Source organism: Triturus cristatus, chromosome 10, assembly GCF_964204655.1.
Source record: "Triturus cristatus chromosome 10, aTriCri1.1, whole genome shotgun sequence".
Lineage (NCBI taxonomy): Eukaryota > Metazoa > Chordata > Amphibia > Caudata > Salamandridae > Triturus > Triturus cristatus.
In genome coordinates this window covers 1,190,200,114-1,190,227,926 of record NC_140593.1, presented here as the reverse complement: position 1 = coordinate 1,190,227,926, position 27,813 = coordinate 1,190,200,114, and the positions used below count along the sequence as shown (strand labels likewise).

Sequence of the window (27,813 nt, the reverse complement as noted above, 5' to 3'; positions counted from 1 at the left end):
TGCTGAAGGGCAGGCTAGAGGTGCATAGGCAGAGCCGTTTATGGGTCTCAGTACTGGACTGGCACAGGTGCTGAATGGCAAGATATAGGTTCATTGGCAGAGCCGTGCATAGGCCTTACGAATGGACTGGCACGGGTGCTGAAGGGCAGGATAGAGACGCATTGGCAGAGCCACGTGTGGGCCTCAGGACGGGACTGGCACGTGTGCGTGTTGGCCTCAGTACTGGACTGGCACCGGTGCTGAAGGGCAGGATAGAGATTGCATTGGTAGAGCCACGTGTGGGCCTCAGTACTAGACTGGCACAGGTGCTGAAGGGCAGGATAGAGGTGCATTCGCAGAGCCACGTGTGGGCCTCAGGACTGGACTGGCACGGGTGCTGAAGGGCAGGATAGAGGTGCATTGGCAGAGCCGTTTATGGGTCTCAGTACTGGATTGGCACAGGTGCTGAAGGGCAAGATATAGGTTCATTGGCAGAGCTGTGCATAGGCCTTACGACTGGACTGGCACAGGTGCTGAAGGGCAGGATAGAGGTGCATTGGCAGAGCCACGTGTGGGCCTCAAGACGGGACTGGCAAGGGTGCTGAAGGGTAGGATAGAGGTGCATTGGCAGAGCCGTGCGTAGGCCTCAGTACTGGACTGGCACGTGTGTGTGTGTGGGCCTCAGTACTGGACTGGCACCGGTGCTGAAGGGCAGGATAGAGATTGCATTGGCAGAGCCACGTGTGGGCCTCAGTACTAGACTGGCACCGGTGCTGAAGGGCAGGATAGAGGTGCATTCGCAGAGCCGTGCATAGGCCTCAGGACTGGACTGGCACGGGTGCTGAAGGGCAGGATAGAGGTGCATTGGCAGAGCCGTGCATAGGCCTCACGACTGGACTGGCACGGGTGCTGAAGGGCAGGATAGAGGTGCATTGGCAGAGCCGTTTGTGGGTCTCGGTACTGGACTGGCAGAGGTGCTGAAGGGCAAGATATAGGTTCATTGGCAGAGCTGTGCATAGGCCTTACGACTGGACTGGCACGGGTGCTGAAGGGTAGGATAGAGGTGCATTGGCAGAGTCTTGCGTAGGCCTCAGTACTGGACTGGCATGTGTGTGTGTGGGCCTCAGTACTGGACTGGCACCGGTGCTGAAGGGCAGGATAGAGATTGCATTGGCAGAGCCACGTGTGGGCCTCTGTACTAGACTGGCATGGGTGCTGAAGGGCAGGTTAGAGGTGCATTCGCAGAGCCACGGGTGGGCCTCAGGACTAGAATGGCATGGGGGCTGAAGGGCAGGATAGAGGTGCATTCGCAGAGCCACGTGTGGGCCTCAGGACTGGACTGGCATGGGTGCTGAAGGGCAGGATAGAGGTGCATTCGCAGAGCCACGTGTGGGCCTCAGGACTGGACTGGCACGGGGGCTTAAGGGCAACATATATTGCATTGGCAGAGCCACGTGTGGGCCTCAGTACTAGAATGGCATGGGGGCTGAAGGGCAGGATAGAGGTGCATTCGCAGAGCCACGTGTGGGCCTCAGGATTGGACTGGCATGGGTGCTGAAGGGCAGGATAGAGGTGCATTCGCAGAGCCACGTGTGGGCCTCAGGACTGGACTGGCACGGGGGCTTAAGGGCAACATATATTGGATTAGCAGAGCAGTGTGCCTCGATGCTAGAGTAGCCAGGGTGCGCAAGGGCATGGCCGAGGTGCCTTGGCAGTGAATACGCCCCCTGGCACCGTGTCCCAGCGGGTTCTCAGGCTCACAGACTGCCAGTCCTGTTCTTCTGTAGCCTGGCAGGGGATGACGTCATCAGCACTTGTGGTAACGCACCGCAGTCAGGTCACCCGGGGACTTGGTATCTTAATTTTGGACGTTCTCTCCATAGCGCCTCCCACGTGGACAGTTTGTTCTCCTTCGCAGCGCCTCCCACGAACTTTTCTTCAATACATTCCGGTGCGTTTGGACTTAGACCGGTGGCTTCATTCAAATACAGGCCAGTGCGAGTCCTTTCCCGCACTTTTATTTTAAGTCTGTTTTCACAGCACATTATTTTTGGCACTGATGGTATTTGTGTATCAGTAGGTCTCAGTACTTCAGCAGCACATAAGGTGATGAGTGTATGCGTATGGATTTACTTTCCTATAATAACACATATCTGTTGCAATACGTAAATATGATGATACCAACTGCATCTATAAGTGCTTCACTGTTGAAATCCTGGGGGACAAATATCAGAAAAAGAGAAAAAAATTATACATGAAATAAAAAAAAAAACGTAATTTACAACAAAAACTGAAAGCCACAGAGTTTGTTAATATTTATACATGCACACGTGTACACGTAGGACTTTATCCAGTACACTTTTGTATCTCCAGATTTCTTTTTTTCCCACAGCAGAGAAAAAAAAACAATCTCCCCAAACCTCCATGATCCCTATATGACTCATCCTATTTATGACTCACCTCATTCCTCTTCCAAGATCTCCCCCACCTCCCCTCGCTGACTCATCCCAAACTTCTGGGCATATTCACAATGAAGTGACAGAGCAGGCGTTAGCCGTGCTGGCATAACGCCGCGCTGCGCCACTTCAGAAACGCAGAGCTGCACCTTACTTACAAGAATACAGTGCAGCCCTGCGTTTCACTCTGCACTGGCGCTAATTGCAGCTGCCTAGCGCCAACGCAGGCACTATTGCACCATAGTGCAAGGGTGCCTGCGTTGGGGGGGAAAGGATGTTTATGTGCAAGGGCCCACTTCCTGCACATAAACAATCACCAATGGCGTTTTGTAACTCCTACGTGTGATGCAGCGCACATAGAAGTTGCAACGCATAATTAATACAAATATATTGTTTACGTGCAGGAAGGGACATCTTCCTACACATAAACAATCAGTGTCATTTTGCTGTTTCTATGTGTGCTCCATAACGCAGCACACACAAAAATAGCAAAACAAGCATTGGCATAGCCAATAGGTCTTGCCTTTGGGACCTTATAAGTGTTTAGTTATCCAGCACTATATCCTTGGTGCAACAACATCAACTGTTGCATGGCTCAACACTTATAAGGTCCCAAAGGCGAGACCTATTGGCTATGCCAATGCTTGTTATTAAGTAGTATTGCCAAAGGCAATAGGCTTTGCCTCTACGTGGTAGTGGTTTTGTTGATGTATTCAGTCAGGTTGTACAGCATTGTGGCTGCTGGGCAGCATGGCTGAAAGTTTTTTGTTGTTTTATTTAAAGTGCCATAACTGCCAGTGCTGGCCACGTCACAGCAGGGTTTTTTTTAAATTGCTGACTGGAAGAGGGGGCATGTGGAGGGGAAAAATGGACAATGCAGAGAGTGGGTAAAAAAACACTCCGACGCGAGGGCTTAAATATACAGAAAAAGTAGCACCCAAAAAAACTGAGCCGCAAAAGGGCACAAACAATGCATCCATGTTCCAGGGGAGGGTCAAACACATGAAGAAAGGAAGCTTAAGACAGCTGACAATTAGAAGCAAGTAAATGAGTGTGACATTGAAGGCAACCAATGATAAAGGGCGTCATCTAAGCCTACGGTTAGGAAGCAGTATGTCTTGCAAGAGACAGCACATGCCCTGTCTTAGGCAAGATCGACATGCATTGCATTACCAGTCCAGAGAGGCCTGCTACACAGAATGCTGCACAGACTTTCATAGCGCCCTTACAGTCTCGGCTCCCTTGGATTTAAACTTGCAGTGCGGACGAAGTGGGGATAGTATAAGGATATTATATTTCAGGAATCTTCGCACCTTGCACCTCTAGTCCTTCCCTCGACTATACCTCACATCTTTTTCTCGAGGCTTCATTGCCGTGCTTGCTGAACAAGTTTTCACTGTATCCGCATATTTTTATCTCTGGCCTTGCTTCCTTGTGCGTATGTGAAAATGTGAACGTCACACGCAAATATTTTCTGTTGGTGTTTGCGCATGTTTATTTCGAAACCTGCAATTTATGCTTGGAGCCGCGTTTATTCTATTAAAGTACCACATGTTCTCCGACCCAGAATAACCCCTTGGCTCCCAACTCTTCCAGCCACGTTTTGGAGGAGAGCGCACCCTGGAACCGCAGGGACATCAAGCAAAGTAGATACTCCCAGGAGCCCTATTGGTAAATTAGGTAAATTAAAAGTCCCAACAATAAAGCACAGAATGCTTCAGCTTCTGGTGGAAACTTCAGTGGCTAGTGGCTAGCACTATAACAACAGTTAAAGGATGCGAACAAAACACTACTTTCTCAACAGTGACCCTCTACCACCTCAAAGTTGGTAGGCTTCCAGTAAAGGAGTAAGTCTATGCTTCGCAACTCGTCTAGCAAGAAATTCTAAAGGGAAATTTGACACGCATTTTCTAGTCGGCAGACAACTACTGGTGACACTCTAGATACCATTTTCAGCAGAGGGGACCAGCATAGATCGTAATATCGTAATTATCCTATAAAAAACATGTCACGCATAGTACTGCAAAATACATTGTTGGTGGTGATACATCCATATCCAGTCTCTCTGCCAAGGGTGTAACGGTTAAGAGTCATTTTACGGTTTGAGAAACACTTATAATAGTGGTCGGCTGGTAATGGTACATCAGTCCTCTGCTGAACAGACGTGATAAAAAAAAGCCCATCAGCAATTTTGACTCAATTGATTTACAAGAAAAATGCCTTTTCAGCATTAAACCGGTCAGCTATCTATGAATCAAGGATTCATCAAGGATAAAAACCAGCCTACGACAAACATTCTAGAAAAAACTGACACATGAATGTCAAGCAAATTACAAACAAGAACACTAACCATCACTCGGGACTGCAAGTCAAGCATCGTGTTTGCAGAAACACAAAATACACCAAGGCCGGTACTTACAAAAGAATTCAAGAACCCCGCTCAGTGAAACAAGGGAGAGCGAGGGTGAAACGGGCAGTGGAGGAGCAAGCACGCGCAGCCAAAGCTAATTGAAAACGTGCCGCTACACGACAGCTCTTTTCAAGCACTCGTGTTTGTGCTGGCATCCACCTTGCGGGAGCGAGCAGCGGCGCGCGGGCCATTTGTTTTCAATTAGCGCGCGCGCGCCGCTGCTCACTCCCGTAAGGTGGATACCAGCTGACCGATTCCAAAAGGTCACTCCTAGAGCAGCGCTGTGCGCTACGCTCTAGGCGAGACCTAAAAATCTAGCAACAAAATGAACGAGGACAGAACATACCCATCTGGACAGGTCGCTCTTCTAGCAAAGTAAAAAAAATTAAAAGAATGATAAATAAGGGTTAAAAAGGAGTGCCAATTCCGACGGTGACCTGCTGAAAATAATAAGTAAACCAAATGGGGGGAAAGTCAATTATGAGAAGTGATTGTTCTGCGGGACATCTTCTGAAACGCTAAAGGTAAAGAAATTGGTTACATTTTCAGGAGAATGGGGAGAGGGCTCCGTGCCTGACCTGTAGGAGTACAAGACAGTGAGACAAAGCTATGTTAGCTCAGGCAGCAGTATATGTTTCTTGCGTTCATGCTCAATGTTTTGCTCTTTTTTAATATTACAGAACTGTGTGTGCATTTTTCAGGTTCCTGTAAGCACTGGATTCGGTCTAGACGTTTTAGTTGAAACAGGAGGAACTGATCAAATACTGACAGTCTGTATGATATGAGTGACTTGGCTGTGGTAAAGTGAAAGCAGCCCAACTTACACATGCTTCGGGAGTATGTGATACATACATGTTTATGAACATTTACGGACCAACATAGGGCAATAAACAGAACTTCTCTGTGTTGTTTGTAACTCTAAGTTCAGGTCCTGAATTGTAGACTGTTCGGGTATTTGAATCTTTGGGCCAATTTTCAGATCTTATTTAATTTGTGGGAGGAAAAATTGTATGAAAAGGTATACCGCTAAATAATGTTCTAAAAGTGATTACCTTCATGGGCTTGAAAAACATCCCACTGAACTTTCAACCCCCACAAAACATTAAAAGAGTTGTAATAGACACTCCCCATAAAAGAAGGGTGTCTGGAATGCACAAAGGCATGCGATGCTGAGCTGAGGGCGCTGCCAGTACGGTGTCCGAGCTGTGTCAATCGATGCGGGCTCTTGCCATGTTTTTCCCATCAACCTCCACGGCTCCAACTCCTCACGCACCACAAGACACCCCACAGTTCATAAACACTGCAGGCCTTAATACCACACATGCTCCCCACAGAGGAGGGAAGTAACAGCCCAGTACACAACACCCTTCTCACGAGTATACGTCCATGCGGCGGGAAGCGTAATGCCATTCTTACATTGGTGGAGACATGGAGACAACATGGAACATTAAAAATATAATAATCCCGGGTTGTATGCAGAGGGCATAACGTCTAATGGAATTAATTTGCCAGTTTGTAGCTTGATAACGAGCTTTCCGGGCCGTGAAGTGACGCACCTAGAAGCTTGTCATTCAACGACCGAGTCGAAGCCCATGGAGGTCTGTAAGTAATTTGTATACACAAACCATGCTGCACACCAAGGGAGGACAGTGCAAGATGGGGTCCGGGCACTCTAATATAGAGGGCAGAATGGCAGGGGGTGAAACATGGAAAAGGGAGGACGTTGAAATAACTGGGGGGAGAGATGATTCTCTTGGGAGGGCGGGGAGCTTTGTTGACCTGTAATGCACCTACTCAGTGGAGTTTTGGGTATTTTTGTTTTATATCTCCTCGCCTCGCACGTCGGCCTTACTGGGCCACGAAGACACACACGCAGAATCGTCTGGAAGAAACGCCTACATTTGAGCACAGCCTGTCACAGACTGCGGCTCTCGAGGCGTGCCAGACACTAGCAGCGCATGGGCGCCAGGGGGTTTTGTTTTGGACCAGGCAGGGGAAGTGTCCAAGGTGATCTTCGGGGAGCTGCACCTTCAAGACCCAACATAGCAAACTGCACACCCCGGTTTAATTCTGGGCAGGCAGGTGGCACTGAGGTCAAAGCCATTGCCAATCAAGGGATCGTTATACTTGACGGACATTTGCTCAGCCCCAGCAGGTGGACAGCTGTGGACAGGATTGCAAGTCAAGCATCGTGTTTGCAGAAACATAAAATACACCAAGACCGGTACTTACAAAAGAGTTCAAGAACACCGTAAGGTGAAACAAGGGAGAGCGAGGGTGAAACAGGCAGTGGAGGAGCAAGCACGCGCGGCCGAAGCTCATTGAAAACATGCCGCTGCACAACAGCTCTTTTCAAGCACTCGTGCTTGTGCTGCCATCCACCTTGTGGGAGCGAGCAGCGGCACGTGGGCCATTTGTTTTCAATTAGAGCGCCGCTGCTCGCTCCCGCAAGGGGGATGCCAGCATAAGCACGAGTGCTTGAAAAGAACTGAACGATTCCTAAAGGTCACTCCTAGTGCAGTGCTACGCTCTAGGCGAGACCTAAACAAGTAGAAATAAAGCATTTCTCCTTGTTTCACCAGGGTAAGAGCATGTTTTTTTGGTCTTAATTTTGGCGCTGCTCCATATTTACGCCACCCTTGTAAATATGGGGCAGCGTCAAAATCAATGGGTGTTGCGGCGTAACACCCACCGCAACACCCACTGCCCACCCCTTTCACCCTAAGTATAGTGTGAAAGGGGGCCTTACTTACAAGGCAGCGTTAAGCCGCGTTAATGGCCGTAAAGCTGCCTTGAAAATAAGGCGTAGCCCCTATCGCCACAGGAACGTCGAGAAAAGTGGCGTTCTGGTGTCGATAGGGGCTTGTACATATGTCCCTTCGTTTACTACTATGAACTCCCAAATAACCCTTTCCAAAATCCTATCTCCTCTATCCATCCTCTATCCATATTTATCCAACTACCAGACTCACATGTAGGGGCGTGGCTTCAGGGGGAGTGTTTGGGGTATTACATCCCATTAAAAATGTTTTCTGTAATAAGTTGTTGGATAGAGGTGTTTTCAGTCGGGTATGGTGAGGTATCTGCCGGATCGGGTATGGTGTGGTATCTGTCGGATTTCACCCTGGATTTTTACATGCCCGCACTGACAAACACACACACACACACACTCTCCTCTGTGCCGTAAAACTTGGTTAGTTTAAAACTGTTGTGTTTTAAGTACCCTTAACTATTCAAACTCCTCTCTCTCTCCACTGCCTCCTAAGCCCCCCCCATGCCCTGCTTCTCATAATGCATTTTAACAAGATACGCCAGCGTGATCCTTGGTACCTCTGAAACTTACACCCCCCAAATCTTACTGACCAAGCGACCCCCTGTGTCTACCACTCCCAAGAACAGTTTATGTTTTCATCTACTAATCCACCACTAATCAACCTTTGGGTTCCGGAGTAGCGTGCTACTCACCGAAAACCACTTCAACGCCTCGTCAGGGATAGTTAAGCGCTATTTAAATACAAGTTCAATTAATGATTCCCACGACTTTTCAGGGAGGGAATCGTATGCTGCTACCAAAACTGCTGAGGAGCTCTGCTCAGTGACCTGTTCTTCCATTGGGAGGACACATCTGAACCTGCTGAGAGCTCTCGGCGGGGCTGACGGTCATGGTGGCATTCAGTGTCCGAGTTTCTCAGTGTCCAAGCCTCTCAGTGTCCGAGCCTCTCAGTGTTCGAGCGTCTCAATGTCCGAGTCTGTCAGTCTCCGAGACTCTCAGTGTCTGAGCTTCTCAGTGTCTGAGCCTCTCAGTGTCTGAGCCTCTCAGTATCCGAGTCTCTCAGTGTCCGAGTCTCTCAGTGTCCGAGTCTCTCAGTGTCCGAGTCTCTCAGTCTCCGAGACTCTCAGTCTCCGAGACTCTCAGTGTACGGGTCTCTCAGTGTCTGAGACTCTCAGTGTCTGAGGGCCTGATATATCAAAGGGTTTTACCCATTCTGTGTCTATAGGAAAATGTGTTCGTGCATATGGCCCTATGTCTCTCAGTGTCTGAGTCTCTCTGTGTTTGAGTCTCTCAGTGTCTGAGTCTCTCAGTGTCAGAGTCTCTCAGATCTGAGTCTCTCAGTGTCCGAGCCTCTCAGTGTCCGAGTCTCTCAGTGTCCAAGACTCTCGGTGTCTGAGTCTCTCGGTGTCTGAGTCTCTCAGTGCCTGAGTCTCTCGGCCTCTGAGTATCTCGGTGTCCGAGCCTCTCAGTGTTCGAGCGTCTCAGTGTCCGAGTCTGTCAGTCTCCGAGACTCTCAGTGTCTGAGCTTCTCGGTGTCTGAGCCTCTCAGTGTCTGAGCCTCTCAGTATCCGAGTCTCTCAGTGTCCGAGTCTCTCAGTGTCCGAGTCTCTCAGTGTCCGAGTCTCTCAGTCTCCGAGACTCTCAGTCTCCGAGACTCTCAGTGTACGGGTCTCTCAGTGTCTGAGACTCTCAGTGTCTGAGGGCCTGATATATCAAAGGGTTTTACCCATTCTGTGTCTATAGGAAAATGTGTTCGTGCATATGGCCCTATGTCTCTCAGTGTCTGAGTCTCTCTGTGTTTGAGTCTCTCAGTGTCTGAGTCTCTCAGTGTCAGAGTCTCTCTGATCTGAGTCTCTCAGTGTCCGAGCCTCTCAGTGTCCGAGTCTCTCAGTGTCCAAGACTCTCGGTGTCTGAGTCTCTCGGTGTCTGAGTCTCTCGGTGCCTGAGTCTCTCGGTCTCTGAGTATCTCAGTGTCTGAGCCTCTCAGTGTCCGAGTCTCTCAGTGTCCGAGTCTTTCAGTGTCTGAGTCTTTCAGTGTCTGAGCCTCTCAGTGTCCGAGCCTCTCAGTGTCCGAGTCTCTCAGTGTCCAAGCTTCTCAGTGTCCGAGCGTCTCAGTGTCCGAGCCTCTCAGTGTCTGAGTCTCTCAGTGTCCGAGACTCTCAGTGTCTGGGGGCCTGATGTATCAAAGGGTTTTACCCATTCTGTGTCTATAGGAAAATGTGTTCGTGCAAAAGGCCCTATGTCTCTCAGTGTCTGAGTATCTCTGTGTCTGAGTCTCTCAGTGTCCGAGTCTCTCAATGTCTAAGTCTCTCAGATCTGAGTCTCTCAGTGTCCGAGCCTCTCAGTGTCCGAGCCTCTCAGTGTTCGAGCCTCTCAGTGTCAGAGCCTCTCAGTGTCAGAGCCTCTCAGTGTCCGAGTCTCTCGGTTTCTGAGTCTCTCGGTGTCTGAGTCTCTCATTGTCTGAGTCTCTCGTGTCTGAGTCGCTCAGTGTCTGAGTCTCTCAGTGTACGAGACTCTCGGTGTCTTGAGTCTCTCAGTATCCGAGTCTCTCGGTGTCTGAGCCTCTCGGTCTCTGAGTCTCTTGGTGTCCAAACGTCTCTGAGTCTATCGGTGTCCGAGTCTCTCAGTGTCTGAGTCTCTCAGATCTGAGTCTCTAAGTGTCCGAGACTCTCAGTGTCTGAGTCTCTCATTGTCCGAGTTTCTCGGTGTCTGAGTATCTCGATGTCCGAGTCTCTCATTGTCTGAGTCTCTCGGTGTCTGAGTCTCTCGGTGTCATGAGTCTCTCGGTGTCTGAGTCACTCGGTGTCTGAGTCTGTCAGTGACTGAGACTCTCAGTGTCGGAGTCTGTCAGTGTCTGAGTCTCACAGTGTCCGAGACTCTCAGTGTCTGAGTCTCTCAGTGTCTGAATCTCACGGTGTCTGAGTCTCTCGGGGTCTGAGTCTCTCAGTGTCTGAGTCTCTCGGTGTATGAGTCTCTCAGAGCTTCTCAAGAGACACCAAATACATCTCACTGCTGGAAGGCAGTGCATGCCGCTGCCCATGATAGAGGTGCATTCGCAGAGCTGTGCGTGAATTTCGGTGCTGGGCAGGCAATGCATGCTGCTTCTCATGATAGAGGTGCATTAGCAGAGCTGTGCATGGGTCTCGGTGCTGGAAGGGCAGTGCATGCTGCTGCCCATGATAGAGGTGGATTAGCAGAGCTGTGCATGGGGCTCACCGCTGGATGGGCAGTGCATGCTGCTGTTGTAAATTGAAACAACGATGTGATTAAGCATTTACTAAAGACATTAATTCCTCTGTTATAGATTGTGTTTTCTCTGTTATGTTGACCGAAGCTTGGACTCCATTTTGTATTGTCATGCCTCCACGTGTTCCCCACGAGAAGAGTCCAACCTCTGTGTTAGTTGCTCATGTAATCTGTCCAGTAACAGTCTATAAATAGCTCCTTTGTCCATCTGGCGCATGCCCAGACTTGACCACATCTGTTATCAGTTAGCCTTGCTTGACCATGTTTTCGCGGGCTCAAGGAGTGCGTTAGCTCCGCCCACATATTGATTCAGTATCGAAAATGACCATAAATGGTAATGTTCTTCGTCTTCATGTTGTATCCACCCACTTATGAGCCCCTCTACTGTGTATAAAAGGGGACCATGTACGAAGGTTCTTTGTGCTACTCTATGCAATACTGAAGAGTGTTGTGTGGATTGTAGGACCACCCTTAAGGGTTAATAAATGCTGTCTTTGTACTTTGCAGTTTCCGTGCCAACTTCCTTATAGATTCCATTACAGGAGAGCGAACCCTTGTGTCCTGCGGGCCTAGCTGGGGCCTGTATTCATCAATTGGCGCCCGTCACGTGGGGCTCATCGGCGACTCGGATGCTCGAAGGACTGGTCGCGACGAAGGTGAGGAATTGGGCCGGGGACGTGATCACTGCCAGCGGCGTCTTAGCCCTGGCATCCCAAGGTTTTTCTTCCTTCCCTTCCGAGCTGACCGTCTGGGTGGCGCCGGTCCTCGACTGAGACCTCTTCTGTCGGTCTTGCCGTGAAAGCCGTTTGGGCGATTGTGGAGCTTGGCAGTTGGAATCTGGACTCTTGATTGGTAAGAACCGGTGTACGGTACTTGCTCCGAGTTTTTGAAGCCTGATCTGGCTATTTGAGTTTGATTTGTGATGACTAGTCATATTTTGAATTTGTCTTTGTGAATATATATGCGTTGCAACACATATAGGCAGGTAATGTGGAGAGATTTCTCCAGAGCTGTGTAACTTTGAACAGCGCAACGATTAAGTGCCATTTTTCTATAATATTGCATATTTTGCATTATTTCTGAGCATGCCTGCTTTCAGCGCACTCCGTAAGTGGTGCTGCTGTTTCGGAAACCGGTTGAACCTCGAGGAATCTGCTCCAGCTCCCCCAGAGGGGACTCCTAATAGGGATATGTATGTGAAGCATGGTCTTTCTTCCATAATGTACAGCACAGTATGGAGGAAATATACAAAGAAGGATCCTGAGTTGCGATGGCCTTTGTATGGATCGTTTGATATACGTAAGATTGAGTATGTGGAACAGTGTATGTGTAAGCGGCGTGCTCGTCAGGATATGTTTGAGTGTGTGCGGTTGTGGGTGAAGGAGGTGCGTGAGCGAGAGAAGCGTGAGAAAGCGCTGTTTGATAAAGAACAACGGAAGAATGATCATGTGCGAGCACAGGAAGCGAAGCGACGGGAGGACAGAGAGCAGACGGACAGGCAAGAGAAGGAGCGTAGGCTACAAGTTTCGGGTCAATACGTTGTTCGGCAGCCACTTTATCCTGTCCTTAATAATTTTGATGATGATTTTTCTTTACTAGATCGCTCTCCGCCCCCTTATGTCGGCGCATCTGCTCCGAGGCCGCAAGATTCTGGCCCGGGTCCGGGTAAGGTAGATACGCGGTCCATGTTATCAGCCGAACAAATGGCTGCGCTTCGGCAAATTTCCTTCCGTGCACTTAACGGCAAGATATCCATAGAGGAATTATTTCATACTTGGGAGGCGTGGCAGGAGAGAGATAAAGTGTATTTTCTGGGTCATTTCGCGGATGAAGTGATTGATGCTTTCCGGAAACGTTCTGGTGTTTTTGAGCCCGACGAAGTATCATCGGATGCTAAAGCATTGCGTAATGGTGTTTTCTCTTTTTCTAAGGCTCCAGATACGGCTCGGCGGCTGTTCGCCTTGCGGGACGAGGTGCTGGTCTTTAAAGAGAAAGCGCGCCAGCGAGCAGGGGAGGAGAAGCAGTCGGATTCGTGCACAACAGAGGGCCACTCATCCACCTCCCAGTCAGATAAGGATGACATAGTGCATGCTAAACCAATGCGAGAGGCGGCGCCTTTGTATGTTCCTCCTAAAGGAGCGGGGACTAGCTCGGACATTACCTCCGCCGATGCTAAGGGATATTTTGTGTATAATTGGGTTTACACTCCATGGCATAGGGCTGATGTTATGGCATTGAAGAATGCGCTGCCCGACCCCCGCAAGAATCCAGCGGCCTTCTATGAAGAAGTCGAGGGGGCCTTGAATTCTTGCGTTATGACTTTAGCAGATATAGACCTGTTCTTTGGCCTTATTCTACCACCAGACATGTGGCGATCTGTGCGGAAGGTAGATGATGTTGCCACTTTTAAGGCTCGATGGTCTGAATTGGAGGATGAGGATAGGGAGAGGAAGCCCGCGCAGAAACCGCCCCAGAATATTTTAGATCTCCCTGCTGCTATTGTGACTAAGTTGAAGACAATTATCCCCCCTAAAAAGATTGACTGGAATATGTTAGCTGCATGTAAACAGAAAGTTGATGAGTCAGTTGCGGACTTCTTTACGCGCTTTGAGGAGACGTTTCATGATTTTAGTGGGCAGTCGCTTACCGACGATACGGGACGCCACCTCTTTGCGGATAAATATGTAGCTAATCTGCTGCCGGCAGTTGCGGCCCGTCTAAAAGCGAGTGAAAGTTCTTGGTCCTCCGCTACACCGACGGCCCTCCTGACTATCGCCCAGTATTATGAGCGTCAGGAGCAAGAAGCAAAGGGCCAGGAGGAAAAGAAATCGAAAGATTTGAAAACAAAGGTGATGTTGGCGCAAGTCTATGGCCCGCCTCGACGGGGTAGTAGTAGAGGTAGGGGAGGATCTTATGGTCCTCCCACGGGCCGGTCTGATTTGAATAGGAATCAATGTGCGTATTGTAAGCAATCGGGTCATTGGGCTAGGGACTGCCCGGTGTTGCATGCATCGCGCCAGGGGCATACCCACGGTGGCCCGCGAGGTAGAGGGGGTTTCTCGAACTTTCGAGGGAATTCTAACGAACAGGCTCGTTTTGAGTCTGCTGGGCAGCACCGAGATAGATCAAATGTTTTCGATCGCCAGCATCAGTGTCAAGCGTCAGGGATTGACCGGTCGGGGTACCATGACTCTCAGCATGCATAGGATTGCGTTGGATGGGGGTTAGAATCAGTTGAGGTACCGGTCGATCAGAAGGGCCCTTATGTATCGGCTGAGGTTTTGGGCTCTACTGATCAGTTCCTAGTGGATACAGGAGCGACACGTAGTGCGCTATCTAAGCAATTGGTTCCGGGGGCTCCCCCATCCGGCTTAATGGTCACATCGGTAGGGTTTGATGGTACACTCTCCCGAAGCCCTCTTTCACAGCCCCTCATGTTTAAGGTTGATTCTTTTTCTGCACCCTGTCCGTTTCTGCTTTCCCCGTACACACCGGACAATATTATGGGTCTTGATATGTTAAAGCACTTTAGGGCTACTATCCGCTGCTCCCCTGCTGGTGTGCGGGTAATATTGAATGATAATTACCCCCGATCTGAACGGATGTGTACGATGTCAGAGGATGCGCTGTTAGCTACCCTCCCTCATGCTTTGTGGGCAACTTCGGATACTGATGTGGGACAAATGGTGATTCCGCCGGTCCACATTAGCGTCCAGGAGGGGGCGGTGTTACCACGCCTCCCACAGTACCGTATTTCCCAGGAGGGTGAGGAGGCTCTCATACAGATAGTGCAGGATTTGATAACGGTTGGGGTAGTCGAGGAAGTCCCCTACAACATTTGCAACAGCCCGATTCTTCCCATACTGAAAAAGGATACGGATGCCAGAGTTTATCGGTTTATAATTGATTTGAGAGAAGTGAACAAGATCGTGATACCTCAATACCCAGTGGTTTCCGATATCACGACGTTGCTTACCTTGGTCCCGCCTACGGCGACCATGTTCTCAGTGATTGATTTGAAAAATGCCTTCTTTTCCATTCCCATTCACCCTGATAGCCGATACCTGTTTGGGTTTACATTGAATAATAGATCTTATCGTTTCTGTAGGATTCCCCAGGGCTATACAGAAAGCCCTAGCATTTACAGTCAGGCTTTGAAAAGACAATTGGATTCCTTTGTTCTGCTCGAGGGGGTCGCCCTCATTCAATATGTTGATGACATCTTGCTGGCGGCTGACACCCTGGAGTTGTGTGAAAAAAGTACGTTATCCTTACTTTCCTTTCTAGCGTCCCGAAATCATAAAGTATCTAGGAAGAAATTGCAATTCTGTAGACCAAAGGTGACTTATCTGGGTCACCTTTTGTCTAAGGAGGGACGTGCACTCACACCGGATCGTATCCAAGTAATTTTGGATACACCGAGACCATCCACACAGAAGGATGTGCGTGCATTTTTGGGCCTTGTTTCTTTTTGTAGACAGTGGATATTGGGGTTTTCACACATAGCTAAGCCATTGTTAGCCCTCTTGACAAAGGACACGCCTATCCCAATCCCTTGGTCAGATGAGTGTGATACTGCTTTTCAGCAACTACGACAGGCCCTTTGTTCAGCACCAGTGTTAGGAACCCCTGATTATGCAAAACCCTTTTCGTTGTATGTGCATGAGAAAGATGGATGTGCATTGTCAGTTTTAGTGCAGATGCACGGTGATAAGCAGCGCCCATGTGCATATTTTTCGGCTGTACTTGATCCTGTTGCCCGAGCATTACCAGGGTGTTTTCGCTCGGTTGCGGCGACAGCTGTGTCAATACGCCAAAGCGAGGGAATTGTGTTATCTCATAAGCTGTTGGTATTAGTCCCCCATGCTGTCGATGCCCTGCTTAATCAAACAAAGACGCAGCATTTGACCAGTGCCCGTTTAACGGGATATGAGTTGACGCTTTTGGCTCCTCATATTACGTTGAAAAGGTGCGTAACGCTAAACCCGGCAACATTGCTGCCATACCCCGAAACCCAGCCTGAGGCGCGGAAAGCGCATGATTGTATTCTCGTGACTGAGGAACAAACAAAGGGTCGTATTGATCTCCAGGATACGCCCTTTCCAGATGTAGATGGAGAACTGTGGGTGGATGGATCCTGTCTGAAGCTACCAGATGGTACGACTTCAGCAGCATACGCAATTACCACATTACAAACGATAGTGGAGACAGCACGCATACCACAGAAATCAGCTCAAGCAGCGGAACTGATAGCATTAACACGAGCATGTGAGCTCAGTACAGGATTATGTGTGAATGTTTATACAGATAGCCGCTATGCCTTCGGAGTAGCGCATGACTTCGGCCTACTCTGGAAGGAGAGAGGGTTTTTAACGTCACATGGAGTACAGATAATGCATGGAGAGTTAGTTCATAATCTTTTAACTGCATTGACATACCCGAAGAAAATTGCCATTGTTAAGTGTAGCGCCCATAGGAAAGTGGTTGATAAAGTTGGAGAAGGGAATGCGTTAGCGGATCGAGTAGCACGGGAGACTGCGATGCAGCCCGGTACTACTGCCATGTATGTAGTGAAGTCACAGGTGGAGAGATGGCATGATGCGAAGGAGGAAGTGCGAGAAATGCAAAGGACCGCTTCTGACAAAGAGCGGGAACAATGGGCTAGCGAGGGAGAACTGGATGACGAGGGTTGCTGGAGAAATAAGCAGATGGATAGATGGAAATTACCCACGGCCTTTGTACAACCTATGGTTCAGATGGCACATGGGCTAGCACATGTTGGAGCTTCCGCAATTGTGAAATTGCTTACCCAAGTCTGGGAGCATCCAGAGATTGCTAGCACAGCAAAGAGGGTGGTGCAGACCTGTATGATCTGCCTGAGGTATAACCCAGGAAAAGGTACTCGAACTCCAGCAGGAGGATTTGTGACACCCACTGCACCCTTTGAGGTTTTGCAGATGGATTACATCCAGCTTGAGCGCTGTAATAATCTGAAGTATGTTCTAGTAGTGGTTTGCGCCTTCAGCAAATGGGTTGAAGCGTACCCTACGAAAGACAATACTGCAATGACTACTGCGAAGCTGCTGCTGAAGGAGTTTTTCCCCCGATATGGTGTTTGTAGACTTCTGTGGAGTGATAATGGCCCTCACTTTGTAGCGGATGTTATAAAGTATGTCTTGAAGGGCCTAGGCATCACTCAGAAGTTCCACGCCGTGTTTCACCCTCAGTCTGCAGGCCTAGTTGAGAAGTATAATGGTACACTGAAGCTTAAGATCGCCAAAATTCAAGCTTCGACGTCTTTGACTTGGCCAGACGCTCTGCCACTGGCGTTATTGTCAATTAGATCAGTACCGCACTCTCGAACTGGCCTTACGCCATATGAGATCGTCTTTGGACGCCCAATGAATATTTGGGGTCCACCAAGACCTAAGGCTGTGTATGATGTACCTTGTGTAATGATGAGCGATTATCTGGCACAGTTAACGGATAACTTGGTTTCTATTCATCAACAGGTCCGAGAGGCGCTCCCTGATCGGTCTACCGGCGAAGGACATGGTCTCCGGCCTGGTGACCATGTTATGGTGAAAGTCTTCGACAGAACGAACAGTTTGGAGCCGAGATGGGTGGGCCCTGAGCAGGTCCTCCTCGCAACGAGGACGGCTGTGCGAGTCTCCAACAGAAAGAATTGGATCCACTCCCTGCACTGTAGGAAGGTGCCGCCCGGATTGGTGGAACCTGCCGTGCTGACCGATCAACGAGAAATTTTGGCTGCAGAGACAGGCCGTGCTGCGGAGCCAAACGCTACTGAGGAGCTCTTTCCGGACCACGCGACTTCTGGAGGAAGGCGATATCATCTTCGACCAAGGAAGTGAGTTTTCCGGTACCGGGACATACTGTCAGAACGGCCCTTGGGTTAGTGAAACGGAGAGCCGATGAGGCAAGGGGGGGGGGATCAGCCCTGCATTAGTGTAGCGACACCCGTCTTGGCCCGCTGGTGAAGAAATCAACCGCTGCCCAAGGGGAAGAGTTCTGACAGACTTTTAGTTTCAGGAAGATATTGGGTTTTATTTTTTGCTTTGATATGGAGAAGAAGAAAATACTTTGTGCATTAGGGTTCATGTTGACAGTAGCCATTGTTGGGATAACCACATGGTTCGTGGAGGATGTAACTCCCGCTCGGAAGATTCTTGTGTTGACAACTCCGGTGCCTGAGGAGCACTATTTTTATACATTACCGTATCAAGAGTTGAAGCATCGACAATCTTACTTGAATAACACTTTCATCCAGATGCTGCATCATACCCACGTTGCTACGAATGCTACGAACTGTTGGATATGTGGGATGATGCCAGCTCATCAGAAGAAAGGAGGAACGCCATTTATACCACTTCCTTTCTCTCATAATGGCTCTTGTAGAGCATGGTATACTTTGCTTTTTGCCACTCGGAAACCGACAGTGGGACGATTGCTCTTCAGACTCAATAGAGAATGCCATCAAGACAAAAATGGGTATCCACAAGCGAATGGGACAATTTGGGAGTGGGAAGAGTACCGACCAGACAATGAATCCATTCCCTACATCTTCACGAACACAAGAGACACTGTGGGAAAAGATAAATTTGTGATTCAAGTAGCACAAGCTCAAGCGGACCTGTGTGTCCAGAGTGTGGGTTTCATCCCTGTTGGTGTCAGTGATTGCATTACTGTTTTGAATATTGATGGGTTGAACAATAGTACCTTCTTAGCCTCCCATAATACGTACTTTGTGTGTGGAAATAAAGGTTATTACCGTCTGCCGGCTGGGTTGTCTGGGGTATGCTATGTATCATTTCTATTACCTCCTGTATTCCTAGCTCCCGCATCTTATCATAAGGATTTGAAATTATTAAATAATGTGACTGTAAATAGGTATAAACGTACTCTATCAATTGACGATGTAGATCAGACTGACACCAGTCTGCAACAGTATATTGATTTTAACTTAGGACTGTTTTTCTTTGTTGGAGCCGCCCTGAACAGTAGGAAGATCCGAAGATTAACAAGAGTGGTAGAAGCTGTGACAAATCAGACTGCTGCTGCTCTTGGGAATCTTACGGAGGAATTGCAGATAACTAGAATTGTTGCATTGCAGAATCGTATGGTATTAGACGTTATGCTAGCTGACAGAGGAGGAGCATGTAAAATTATTGGAAGTAGCTGTTGTGTGTTTATCCCTGATCATACGCCATCAGTTTATAATGCCATCAATAAACTGCATAAAATTGCAGCTGAGATCCATACAGAAAACGGCACTTGGTCCTTTTCTGGATGGTTTTGGGCGTTAATTACTGCCTGGGGATGGAAGGTTCTAACTGGTCTCTGCATTATTGTAGCGGTTCTGTTTTCGTGCTGTATCTGCGTCCAGTGTGGTCCCTTGCTCTGCTCATTATGTGTATCATTCTGTATCCCTGATAAGAAAGCTATTGCTGATGTTGCCCACCAAAAACGTTTAGCTAAAGAAGTTGAAGGAATGATGACAATTGACATATATGATGATTATCCTAACAAGCCGGATGTCTTCAGTAAATGCTGAAAGGGTCGTCTGTTGTAAATTGAAACAACGATGTGATTAAGCATTTACTAAAGACATTAATTCCCCTGTTATAGATTGTGTTTTCTCTGTTATGTTGACCGAAGCTTGGACTCCATTTTGTATTGTCATGCCTCCACGTGTTCCCCACGAGAAGAGTCCAACCTCTGTGTTAGTTGCTCTTGTAATCTGCCCAGTAACAGTCTATAAATAGCTCCTTTGTCCATCTGGCGCATGCCCAGACTTGACCACATCTGTTATCAGTTAGCCTTGCTTGACCATGTTTTCGCGGGCTCAAGGAGTGCGTTAGCTCCGCCCACATATTGATTCAGTATCGAAAATGACCATAAATGGTAATGTTCTTCGTCTTCATGTTGTATCCACCCACTTATGAGCCCCTCTACTGTGTATAAAAGGGGACCATGTATGAAGGTTCTTTGTGCTACTCTATGCAATACTGAAGAGTGTTGTGTGGATTGTAGGACCACCCTTAAGGGTTAATAAATGCTGTCTTTGTACTTTGCAGTTTCCGTGCCAACTTCCTTATAGATTCCATTACAGGAGAGCGAACCCTTGTGTCCTGCGGGCCTAGCTGGGGCCTGTATTCATCACTGCTGCCCATGATAGAGGTGCATTAGCAGAGCTGTGCGTGGGCGTCGGTGCTGGAAGGACAGTGCAGGCTGCTGCTCATGGTAGAGGTGCATTAGCAGAGCTGTGCATGGGTCTCGGTACTGAAAGGACAGTGTGTGCTGCTGCTCATGATAGAGGTGCATTAGCAGAGCTGTGCATGGGTCTCGGTGCTGGAAGGGCAGTGTGTGCTGCTGCTCATGATAGAGGTGCATTAGCAGAGCTGTGCATGGGTCTCGGTGCTGGAAGGGCAGTGTGTGCTGCTGCTCATGATAGAGGTGCATTAGCAGAGCTGTGTGCGGGGCTCAGTCCTGGAAGGGCAGTGCGTGTCGCTTCCCATGATAGAGGTACATTAGCAGAGCTGTGCGTGGGCATCACTGCTGGAAGGGCAGTGCGTGCCGCTGCTCATGATAGAGGTGCATTAGTAGAGCTGTGCGTGGGTCTCAGTGCTGGCAGGGCAGTGCCTCCTTTTACCCATGATAGACGTGCATTAGCGGAGCTATGAGTGGGTCTCAGTACTGGAAGGGCAGAGTGTGCTGCTGCTCATGATAGAGGTGCATTAGCAGAGCTGTGCATGGGTCTCGGTGCTGGAAGGGCAGTGTGTGCTGCTGCTCATGATAGAGGTGCATTAGCGGAGCTATGAGTGGGTCTCAGTGCTGGAAGGGCAGAGTGTGCTGCTGCTCATGATAGAGGTGCATTAGCAGAGCTGTGCATGGGTCTCGGTGCTGGAAGGGCAGTGCAGGCTGCTGCCCATGATAGAGGTGCATTAGCAGAGCTGTGCATGGGTCTCGGTGCTGGAAGGGCAGTGTGTGCTGCTGCTCATGATAGAGGTGCATTAGCGGAGCTATGAGTGGGGCTCTGTGCTGGGAGGCAGTCTGTGCTGCTGCTCATGATAGAGGTGCATTAGCAGAGCTGTGCATGGGTCTCGGTGCTGGAAGGGCAGTGCAGGCTGCTGCCCATGATAGAGGTGCATTAGCAGAGCTGTGCATGGGTCTCGGTGCTGGAAGGGCAGTCTGTGCTGCTGCTCATGATAGAGGTGCATTAGCAGAGCTGTGCATGGGTCTCGGTGCTAGAAGGGCAGTGTGTGCTGCTGCTCATGATAGAGGTGCATTAGCGGAGCTATGAGTGGGTCTCAGTGCTGGAAGGGTAGTGTGTGCTGCTGCTCATGATAGAGGTGCATTAGGAGAGCTGTGCATGGGTCTCGGTGCTGGAAGGGCAGTGTGTGCTGCTGCTCATGATAGAGGTGCATTAGCAGAGCTGTGCATGGGGCTCACCGCTGGAAGGGCTGTGCAGGCTGCTGCTCATGATAGAGGTGCATTAGCAGAGCTGTGCATGGGTCTCGGTGCTGGAAGGGCAGTGTGTGCTGCTGCTCATGATAGAGGTGCATTAGCAGAGCTGTGCATGGGTCTCGGTGCTGGAAGGGCAGTCTGTGCTGCTGCTCATGATAGAGGTGCATTAGCAGAGCTGTGCATGGGTCTCGGTGCTAGAAGGGCAGTGTGTGCTGCTGCTCATGATAGAGGTGCATTAGCGGAGCTATGAGTGGGTCTCAGTGCTGGAAGGGTAGTGTGTGCTGCTGCTCATGATAGAGGTGCATTAGGAGAGCTGTGCATGGGTCTCGGTGCTGGAAGGGCAGTGTGTGCTGCTGCTCATGATAGAGGTGCATTAGCAGAGCTGTGCATGGGGCTCACCGCTGGAAGGGCTGTGCAGGCTGCTGCTCATGATAGAGGTGCATTAGCAGAGCTGTGCATGGGTCTCGGTGCTGGAAGGGCAGTGTGTGCTGCTGCTCATGATAGAGGTGCATTGGCAGAGCTGTGCATGGGTCTCGGTGCTGGAAGGGCAGTGTGTGCTGCTGCCCATGATAGAGGTGCATTAGCGGAGCTATGAGTGGGTCTCAGTGCTGGAAGGGTAGTGTGTGCTGCTGCTCATGATAGAGGTGCATTAGCGGAGCTATGAGTGGGGCTCTGTGCTGGGAGGCAGTCTGTGCTGCAGTCTATGATAGAGGTGCATTAGCAGAGCTGTGCATGGGGCTCACTGCTGGAAGGGCAGTGTGTGCTGCTGCTCATGATAGAGGTGCATTAGCAGAGCTGTGCATGGGCATCAGCACTGGAAGGCAGAAGACAACGACAAGAAGGCCCTAAAGGTAAATAAATGCAACTTTTACACACACTCTCTGTGTTAAATTACTTTCTGATAATGGCTGATAACTAATCCTGCAATGGAACACATGAAAATATACTGAGTATATATAATGAGTGGACCCCGTTTTAAACGGGGCTAGTGTTCTATTTACTGAAATGTGCTGGATCAGAATCAAATCAGGTCGGCTCCTCGACGTGGGCGGAGGAGCGTCGCCCCACTGCTTTCTCGCAGTGCAAGAAGCAGAAGCATAAAATGGTATTTTAAATATGGGGATGCCTACATACAGAAAATGGCCACCCCATAGACGCCTAAGGGGTCGGCGTCCTAGCAAATCACAATGCTGCCATTGCAGGATTGTGGTTGGCTTAGGGGAGAAGAGGGGGGCTACCTGCTTCCTGTAAGGCGCAGAGAGAGAGGAGACATGGGAACAGAGGCGAAGGTAAGTAAAAAAAATATCTTTTTTTTAATTACCCCCCCCCCCGCGCGACCCCCCCCCCACGCGCGAGTCATGCCGGCCACGACTGGAACAGATGGGCCGGACTGGGAACCAAAACCGGCACTGACAAACTGCTTGGCTGCTCAAAACCACCCCCCCCCCCCCCAGCAGCAGCCGAGCTCTTTACCAGGGCCGGTTTTCGGTCGCATTTGTTATTGGGCCGATTTTGCAAAAACGGCACAGTAACAAAACCGGCCCCCAGGGGCCCAAAACCACCCACCACCCATGCGGCGCACCGGGGGATTGCCCGGTGCCCGCGACGGCCAGTCCGGCCCTGCAGATGGGGAGAACCCGGGACTGCCTTGCCACTGCATGACGCTCGGACACCCTGCACAATGCATTCACCTGCCTCCAGTTGTATAGTGGAAACCCCGCCCCCGCCCCTTGGGAGCCATCATGCACTGCTTGGAGACTACCAGTCTTCTATGCACTGTGCGTAATGAGCTTAGTGCGACCACAACTTACCAGTATGCATCGAGGCAGGCCCTCCTGGGTGCACTTCGGGCCCCTGGGGGACTTCCTTGGCTCCTCCTGTCACTTCAGGGCTGTCTTGGCTGGAGTCCGCCATCTTGGAACTGTGAAGCAGAAGCAGATAGGGTGAATTAGCGGGAGCATTCTACGTGTTTGAATCCTCCTCAGAGACATTTAAAGGCATGGGCAAAATGTACAATTGCCCAGAGCCAATCAATCAAGCCTACCCCGGGGGAAGTCTATTTCTCTGTCTCAATCCCTCATCCTCTCTTTGCCTATCTCTACCTCTAACAGGGGCGGCTAGTAACTTAAACAAGCATTGGCATAGCCAATAGGTCTCGCCTTTTGGACCTTATAAGTGTTTAGCCATGCAACAGTTGCATAACTAAACACTTATAAGGTCCCAAAAGCGAGACCTATTGGCTAAGCCAAGCGGCCGTGCGGCCGCGAAAGTGAATATCAAACATCAAAGCTAAAGTGAAAGTAATCGCAGTAAAGCGAGGCGCGCGCGCCCGCGCACATGCACTGTAGCTCTAGGCTGGCCTGGTAGCACTTTTTGGGCCCTCTCAATAATTCTCACCAGACCAGCGCATGCGCTGGGTCAGGCGAGACCAAAAAATCAGTGGGTCACGACGCCGAAAGACTCTCTGAGGGAAGGAAGGTAGTTAACTTCCTGCATGCCAATCCAACGAATCTTAGAGCTGCTCTCAGATGTTTTCAACATGAGAGCAGCTCCGGGATTGGTTGGAGCAGGCTAACCCAGCGCTCATTTTGCGGCTGGGGCCATGTGCCTTCAATCCCCAGCTGCTTTACAGCGCTGGGATTGCTGGCTCTGAAGAGCGCTTGTCGGAAAGGCCGGCTGTAGACAGCCAACCAATCTGACATGCACACTGAGCACCCGCAGACGTCATTCTGCAATCCTCAAGAATCTGCCCCACCCCCACCATCACACTCGCGCTAGCACAGCCGGCAAGAATAATAAAATGGAAATAACCATTGTATTACTCTATGTTTACCTGCTGCACAGCAGGCGGAGTGACACTCCTCCCCCGTAACGGAGTAGCCGCCGCTGCCCTCTAAGGATTTTTGGGGCCCCAGGCAAGACGTATTTCATCCATATTTTATCTGTTTTTCTGTCACCCTGTTTATGAAAGGTAAGAATTCAATTTTGTTTGCTATTATGCGGGCATGAATTGGCAGAAAATCAGTAATAAGATTCAAAGCTGTTCTGATTAGAGACCCCAAAATATGTGTTGCCTGTGGTCCCAAAAATTCTTAGACCTTTCTTCGTGCATAGTGGGGTTTTCAGAAACATGATGCGCTATCTCTTAAGCGCTGCAGACAAAATAGCTCCCTGAAGGTGTGTTGAGAGGGATGTTTGTTGTTCACATGTATTCCGGAGGCTTCTTAGCACTATGGTCCTCATGACCAGATGTGTTATTTCACCTGAAGTGGTAACGCTGGGTGAAGTAAAGCACATCGGAATTGTAAGTGCTCCAAGACCCGAAAATATTGGGTCCCTAAACTCTGAATCCAATAATTCTGGGTGCGGAGACACCAGGGGCTCCTTTCTGGGGATTCGATGTCGGGCACCGCAACAGGTCACCTTGCTGCACTGCTCTATGTCCAAGTGAAAGAGCAGGAAGGAACCACATTTATCTAATACGGTGCATTCCTGTCTTTTCCCCCAGCACTGGCGCCGTTTCATCAGCCTAGCGCCAACACAGGCACCCTTGCACCACGGTGAGTGTTGTTGCAGGATTGGGGCACCTTCCTGCACAAAAACGATCCTGAGAGGCGTTTTCTCTTCCTATGTGTCCTGCAGAGTGCAGCACACATGGAAAGAGGAATAAACGAGGAGAAATAAAGTAATTTCTCCTCATTATGCCTTAACTCGGGAGGCGTAAGGTTTTGGTGCTTCCCCAGGTTTACAGGGTCTTGTAAATCAGGGGATGCGTCAAAATCTATGGGCGTTGCAGTAGGTGTTTCCATGGGTGTTGGGTGGAAACACCTACCGCAGCGCCCGTGGAACGCCTCCCGAGCGCAGAGTAAGGCAACTTAGTGAGTTGCGTTGCCTTGCCTACTCCAAATCTATGAGGCCATTCAAAGCCGCGCAAAGTGACCTCATAGATGTGATTTTATAGTTTGTGACGCTGGAGTGCCACAAAAAGTGGCACTCCAGCGGCGCAGGGGGCTCATGAATATGCCCCTAGCCATCTCACAGAAGCTGAAATGCTGAAAGACTGCACGATAAAACACCCAGTAAATCTGGGTGAGCTGCTATTTCACATTTCGGGTAAAAAAACTCATAATGGCCAGACTTTGCAGCGGAGATAAAAGCTGGTATGTTTATTTCTGGCCTCCCGCGGACTCTGCAGCAAAGTCCAGCCAGCCTGTAATGAGGCCTCAGTGAGGCAGTAATAATCCAGACCAATTGACTTTGAATCTGATTTCTGCAGATGGCAAAGGGCCGTTCATCTTTAGTACAACACTGGTATACCTAGTGATTAATGCTTTGCGTAAAGTGAAAGACACACAGATGATGGACGGAATGCAGGGCAAATCAAATATTCTCCCCCAGTTAATAGATCTAGGGTTAAATCCATAGTTATTTTGCTCACTGAACTGCCAAGCCAGATCCTCCCTGGACCGGAAACAAACGTTCTGGGACTGGTTTCGGGGCATCACCCCTCATCAGCCAGGCTAGCTTGATTCCAGTGGCACAGAGAGCCCGGGGCCCACATGTGGACATACCCGGCACACTTAGGGCGAGAAAGCAAAAGACACACAGATGAAAGACGGAATGCAGAGCAAATCAAACATTCTCCCCCAGTCAATAGATCTAGGGTTAAATTGATTGTTCTTTTGCTCACCATAGTCATAAAAAAAAAACCTTTGGGTAAACACACATACAGAAATCCACCCTCACAATAGGAACCCTGTGTCACCAATATGAAAACAATGAATATAGGAATCAAGAGATCAAGTCATCAAATGGACAGTACAAATGTATTCAATATACGTATATACGATATAATATACTAAATTTATGTTAAAAACATGTGTTAAGATTCACAATCCTTTTCTGAATACATTTAATAACAACAATTTTAAAAAACCATAAAGAGAATATGGCCTGCTAATTCAAAAAAAAAAAGTATCTTATAGCAGCAACAATCCATAATTGGGAGGATAAGCAGGAAAATGATTCCTAGTCATAGAAAAGACGACTAAATCTTGCATGGATCAAAAACAATTTTTCTGTATTTAGAGAGATTTCTTTGTCTTTTTGCATCCTCAATAGCAATTGTCCACGTAGATTTGTAGTGGGCCTTCCTTGTAAAAGCATCGACGCGTTTCGGTGGGTACTATATTATGACCATCACCTTCTTTAGGAAAAACACAATAGCTCCCAGTAAAAAACAAATTCTGTAATAAAGTAAAATAAAAAACAACAAAGTACAATTAGACATGTCCATTAATCCTCCATCTCCTCACACATCGTCAACACACTGGTGGACCTGGGAGGACCTGGCCTGGCAGTGTGGGCTGGACTGTTCTCATTGGGCGCAGGGTCAAGACTAATACGCATATGGCTGGGGTTAAACTGGAATGGCATGAGGAGCAAAAAACCATGGATTTAGGCCCAGATCTCTGTACTGGGGTGAATGTAAGACATTGTTCTGCATTCTGTCCATCAATTGTTCTGTTTTGCATTTGCTGAAAAAAAAGCACCATGCCTCTCAGTGAAACAACAACTGAAAAGGATTGCTTTTTTTGTGTGCCAGAATTGATTGTGGCATAAAGTGTGATGGCTGAGTGTACTTTCAGATGTAAAATAGCTGCTCATGCGTTGCACCGAGGGGGCGGGATGATAGACCAAAACAGCCAAGAGCATGGAGTGGAGAACATGGACTCCAGTGGGCGGGTCCAAGATGTGATTGACACTGTCTCAAAGCAATGCTGAAAGGGACCGACCCAAAAATACCAATGGGCGAAGGGCTTGACGTTTACTTATGTTGTAAGCAAAAAGTCTTTCAGATGCCTGCACTGTGAAGCTAAATCTGAAAAATGAAAACAATGTACTGAACACCAGCTGAGAGGCATACAAGCTGATCACTAGTACTGGACAACGGTGTAGCTTCCAGGATTGTGTCTGCATCTACAGAGCCCCGGTGTACTGAAGTACTGAGCTGTGTATCTCTGTCAGATCCCAGGGCATCAGACTGCACAGTGCTATATTCTCTCTGCAAGGAACTCCAGTGTGTAAATGTGCTGGGCAGTGCATTCTCTCAAGTGTAACTCGTGTGTCAGTGGACTGCGCAGTGTGTTGTCTGTCGTCAAATGCCAGTCTGTTGATGAGCTGTGGACAGCTTTATCTGTAGTGTAAACCTAAGCACCTCAATGCAGTGTCTGCAGTGTCTTTCGAACCTAAAGCTTTATCTGTAGTGTAAACCTAAACACCTCAATGCAATGTCTTCAGTGTCTTTCGAACCTAAAGCTTTATCTGTAGTGTAAACCTAAACACCTCAATGCAGTGTCTGCAGTGTAATTCGAACCTAAAGCTTTATCTGTAGTGTAAACGACAGTTTATTTAAGAACATTTCAATGCAGTGTCTGCAGTGTAATTCGAACCTATTGAGGCAC

The 27,813-nt window shown here is 49.0% G+C and overlaps 1 protein-coding gene across 2 annotated transcripts in view; it reads right to left on the bottom strand.

Moving 5' to 3' along the window:
- Nucleotides 1-27,813, bottom strand: part of LOC146797003 (uncharacterized) — a 166,144-nt gene that overhangs the window by 57,241 nt on the left and 81,090 nt on the right. For both annotated transcript variants that reach the window (XM_085629601.1, XM_085629600.1), the window contains exon 2: nucleotides 23,161-23,270. In XM_085629601.1, the coding sequence (XP_085485727.1) occupies nucleotides 23,161-23,263 (103 nt within the window). In that variant the 5' untranslated portion in view covers nucleotides 23,264-23,270. The remainder of the gene's footprint in view (nucleotides 1-23,160; nucleotides 23,271-27,813) is intronic.